General features: G+C 47.1%; 1 protein-coding gene across 1 annotated transcript in view; it reads right to left on the minus strand.

Annotated features, from left to right (window-relative positions):
- Positions 1-1,280: 1,280 nt before the first annotated feature.
- ATXN10 (ataxin 10) overlaps positions 1,281-4,959 on the minus strand; it is a 149,502-nt gene continuing 145,823 nt past the window's right edge. Inside the window, exons 11-12 of the mRNA XM_024737576.1 lie at positions 2,068-2,255; positions 1,281-1,590 (exon numbers count right to left, since the gene is read on the minus strand). Of these exons, the coding sequence (XP_024593344.1) occupies positions 1,588-1,590; positions 2,068-2,255 (191 nt within the window). The 3' untranslated portion in view covers positions 1,281-1,587. The remainder of the gene's footprint in view (positions 1,591-2,067; positions 2,256-4,959) is intronic.

Below are 4,959 nucleotides of genomic sequence, written 5' to 3' on the forward strand. Positions count from 1 at the left end.
GTGATGCCACTGGTGTGCATACATCCATTGAGAGGAAAAAAAGAAGTGTCTATTGCAAACTTGTTAAAAGGAAAAAGGGACCCCCACTGCTTTTTCCCTTTGGCCAGACTTCTATTTAGAGAATAAGGTTTTAACTCTCTGTGTCCCAGAAGAGAATGACTTCTTCGTGCATTTTGAATTTTGCAAAGGATTCTTTACTGACAGAATGTCACAAATGAGAGGAAAAAAAAATGTTATTCATAGATTATCACAGTCCTAGAAGCTGGTATTTCTTCAGTTATATAGAGGGCATCAGATCGCACATGGGAAAACTTTTATTTTGTTCTTAACATGCTTAAAGCTGTGTTTTACAAAGCAATTTAAGTATGGCTACAAAAACTTAGGAGCATTTACTTTGGAACAGTCGGTATTTCTGTAGAACTTCTGGTTGGGTCTTTGCTGTTTTCATTTTGGAAGGTTCAACAGAAATTGTGCAAAATCTCACAAGATAGTTTAGTAACATGGCTGCTCAAGAAGATAACGTGTTTTAAGCGTCTGCAACAGGACCTCCCATGAGAGTTTTTGTGGATTGTATTAATGATCTGGGTGGTTACAAAGATTTTAGTGCTCACTTAATCCAGTTCTACCTCTGAGTGTGTGTATATACAGAGAGAGGTACAGACAGACAGACACAGGTCAATTAACCTCCCACCTCTTCAAAGCTACTCTCGCAATTCCAGTGAAGCCCTGGCCAAAACTGAGTGGTGTGCCTTTCCAAGACTGGTGCTTTTTAAACTGAGGAAGACACGGATGAGCGTTTAACACTGTGGCCCGGCACACAGAGACGACCATGAACTATTCCTTCCCACTTACAGCCTTAACAGTGGGTAAGATGCAGGCATGGCTGGTAAACGTCACGGGTCTGGAGAAGCCCGAGTCTAGGGTGATCTGGGAAGGGAAGAGTTAACGGCGCCCACATTCCCTCACCCGCTCACTCCCGCCACATTCCGAAGGGACAGGGCTCAGTGACAACACAGCCCAGGACCTAAAGTGAAGAGGGACAGCCCTCTATTCTTCAGCATCTCTTGAATTAATTAACTGGAAATGAGTCTTGTCAATGTTTTGGAAAGGCAGAAGGGGTGAAAAGAGATTGCTAGAATTAATCACAGTGAGAAACTACTTCAACTGCCTGCCACAGCCCAGAAAACCCCACGGGAAGAGACAATGAAGGGAAGGAGGCCGACCTGCCGAGGAGCAAGCGGACCCGAGCAAACTTCCAAGCCTTTGCCAAGGAAGGGACATGCGCTCAACAAGAGGAATTTATTATCTGCGGCCACAGTAAGTACAATATATCACTTAAACGCACATTGTATCCACGGGGACAAAAGCAAACCAGACAGTTACATTTTTAAAGCAAAGAAACCACAGAATACTCATGTACTTTCACTTCTAAGCTTACACGCATTTAACTCTATTGTCTAAAAGACTCACGGGTTCTTGAATTTGTACTTAATAAATCTTCAAACACTCGCAAGTTCACATACTGCGGAAGATGACAAATCCATGAAACAGATTCCAAAAATTCAGAGTTTTGGATGGAGAGTTCATTCACTAAGAAGAAAAAAGAAACAAAACTGCAGATGTAACAGAGCTATTTACAAGAACAGTCAAATGAAAAAACATACAGAGAATTTTGGTCCACGATAGAAGTAATGGAAAGAAACCTGAAACAGCTCATTCAGTATCACACAAGGAGTTTTCTGCTCTTTTCACTGCCGAACATCAGCCATCTTTTAAAGAAAGTCTAATTACTGCCAAAAACTTTTAGACCACGTGAAAATTTCGATACCGTTTTCTATTCTTCCCCTAGAACGAGTCTGAAATTTCAACTCTCTTAAAATGGCAGCATAAAGCCTGAATGAAAAATTACTTGCAATTAGATTTAGGGCTTTCTTTGCCATCTTAGAAGGCAAAATTACTCCCATCCATGTCCTTATGAAGGAACTGTGTCACACCCAAGGTGACGGGGAAGCGGGGACCACTTTCTACAAACTGAAAGGGAATTACCACTCCTTCTGGCATACTTACCAGCTGAGGTGTGTCACTAGTAGACTTCAGAATCAGCTTGTCACCCCTCTTCTCAACTTCAAAACCCACTTTTTTAAGTAGGGACGCGTCTGCCAGGCCCTGCTCCTCCATCTTTGCAATCAAATCTTGGTTTTGGCTATTGTCCTCCGTGAGGTTTCGGATGGCGAGCACCACCCACTGGGTTAGAACTGGAACCAGAGTGAAGGAATCTGCCAATGTACTTTCCTGTTTTAGAACTTCCCACGAGCATTACTGGAAAAGGAGGAGAGGAGCAAGCAACCCTAAAAGCCCAGAATCAACACATTTTTCTTAAGGATGTGCTACGAATACGCATGCAAAGCGAGTAATAATTAAAAAGTTATAAGACACGCATATACACATGTATGTCCAATGTGTGTGTGTGTGTGAGATGTCCAGCAACCGGCCCACAGAGATCCTGAACTGAATGAATGAACGAGGAAGCAAAGGCTCAGAGCAGTCACATCAGAGGTACGTGAACACAAGCCTGTGTGCAGGACTGCACGTGCACGCACACACACGTACGCTGGATGATTATGTTACTGAGTCAGCAGGCAAGGAATAAGAGCGCTGCAGGATGAGGCATGAAGACGCCGGGCTGGAATCAGACAAGAAAACCATCTTGTCTAAAGTAAGCCCAGTTACAGATAAGAATTGTTTGCTGGGAGTCACCATGGAATTTCCCTCATTCCATATTTTAAAGACGAAGGAAGACTTTGAAGGATTTACTGTTCAGTCTGAATCCTTGTGCCCTTGAGAACGCATCTCATCCTCGTGCCCTACTGTGCTCTGGCCCTAATTTTAAATGTTGTGCATGGCGTCTTTCACAGCAGACAGGAGACACCTTACGAAGAATATAGAATCACTGCACTGTTTTCTGAAGTCTTTGACTTAGTTACCAAGAGCTGTGTAAACCTCGCGAAGGCATTAAGTTGCGGCTAGATGTCCTTCTCTAAAGGTTGTATAAAAACTGCTGTAGTCTTGGATCCAGGGACACAGAGAGATACCAAGAACAGTGGGCCTGGCACCCTCTGTAGTGCCAAGCGTGGAACAGACACTTTTTCCAATGAAAAGAGGCCCCCCTGCCCAAGATCAGATGGAAGGTAGCAGGAAAAAAGCCCTTTCTCCTTATTACCAGACGTTTCCCACGCAGGCATTTCTGATGCCAGAACTGGGGCTCTGTGCCCCCAAAAGGTATGAGAGGCGGGTCCTTCAGCTGGAGAGTCACACTCCTGATCTCGTCCCGCGTCCCAGCACGGCGGTGAGGCTGGGGCCGAGATGCTTCTGGCTCCTCGTCTGGACACAGGAAGCCACAGAGAAAGGCCGCCATATGCACAAAGAAAGTGTATCAAACTGTTTCCCTAGTGCAATAACCTCAAAGGAAACTAAAAAGTGAGCCTGAGACTAAAGTTAGGCAAATGAAACAGGAAATGCACCAGTTTTGTGTTCAGGAAGCATTTTGTGGTTGCTCCCTGTCAGTCCCTCCAACACAGCCCACACTGGCCCGCAGTCCGGATCACACTGGGACCTCACACAGGAACCAGCTGCCGGCCGGCCCGCCTCCCCAGCTCCTCCAGGACGGGCCACGGGGCTGCATGAGGAAGAGGACCAGCAAACGCTGTGCAGTAAATGACCCACTGGTCTTAAGAGGCTTATCATCAAAACCACTCGGGGGTATAAATGGCTAACGTGTTCCAAAGGACAAAGAATGGGAATTGCCGGTGCCCAGCTGATGTGATTCTATAGTTAGCCGCCCCCTTTGGTGGGGAAAGTGTTCTCATCTCGCCATTGCCTGTCATCCTCTCATGATAAAGCCCAGGTCCTTTAGAAGACGGTACTCCTTTCCTGGAGATGAATCCACACAAGTACTCACAACACGTAAAACCTAAATCTGGGCTTCCTTGGTGGCACAGTGGTTGAGAGTCCGCCCGCCGATGCAGGGGACGCGGGTTCGTGCCCCGGTCCGGGAAGATCCCACGTGCCGCGGAGCGGCTGGGCCCGTGAGCCATGGCCGCTGAGCCTGCGCGTCCGGAGCCTGTGCTCCGCGACGGGAGAGGCCACGGCAGTGAGAGGCCCACGTACCAAAAAAAACCCCCAAAAAAACACACCTAAATCTGCGTTTCTCCTTCTTTGCCACATCACCAAACCCCCACTTTGTGACAGGATAGAGAATAAAAATAATGATCCGGGCGACAGAAACTTCCAACACATCAGTAAATTTCTCAACAATGAATCATTTGCTCCAATTGATTTCTCATGCAGGACGACATCATCATTACTCAAATCCATTTCCTCACTCGTTGTAGGAAAAGGGGGAGGCAGTGATCATGAGAACCGACTGGCGAAGCGAACATCTGAGGGTAAATTTAGGCAAGCCTAGAAAATTCTAGTTCATAGGTATAACTCTCTAACGCTAAACGACAGATGCAAAAAGCTGCTTCCTGAAGCTTCCTAACCAGGAAGCTTAAATATAATTGAAAGAAAAGGGAAATTCCCAGAAATGCATCGCAAGCACCTCAAAACTGGAGGGTTGATTGGCTCTGTAATCGAGGAATGTGATGCCAGCCTTGTCACTGCCAGTTGCCAATGCCGAGTGTCTCTGGGGGAAGGAACCACCATGCAGAGCTCGAAATGTCAAATGGTTTCAGTTACAGGGCAAATAAGACCCCTGCAGAGGGTCCCCGCATCCCTCTGTGCCAGGTGCCCTTCACACCCCAGGCTCTGTCAACATCACCTCGCCAGGCCCCACCTGTCTGTCCACACGAGGCCCTGCCCCGGGACACGCCTCCCCTCACCTGCCCCTTCCCCACAGGGCGCACAGCCGAGCTCACGCTCCTGGAAGCCCACCCTCTCTGTCCCAGCCCCCCCTCGTCA

The sequence above is a fragment of the Neophocaena asiaeorientalis genome, unplaced genomic scaffold (genome assembly GCF_003031525.2).
Source record: "Neophocaena asiaeorientalis asiaeorientalis breed wild unplaced genomic scaffold, Neophocaena_asiaeorientalis_V1.1 scaffold242, whole genome shotgun sequence".
In the NCBI taxonomy this organism is placed as follows: Eukaryota; Metazoa; Chordata; class Mammalia; order Artiodactyla; family Phocoenidae; genus Neophocaena; species Neophocaena asiaeorientalis.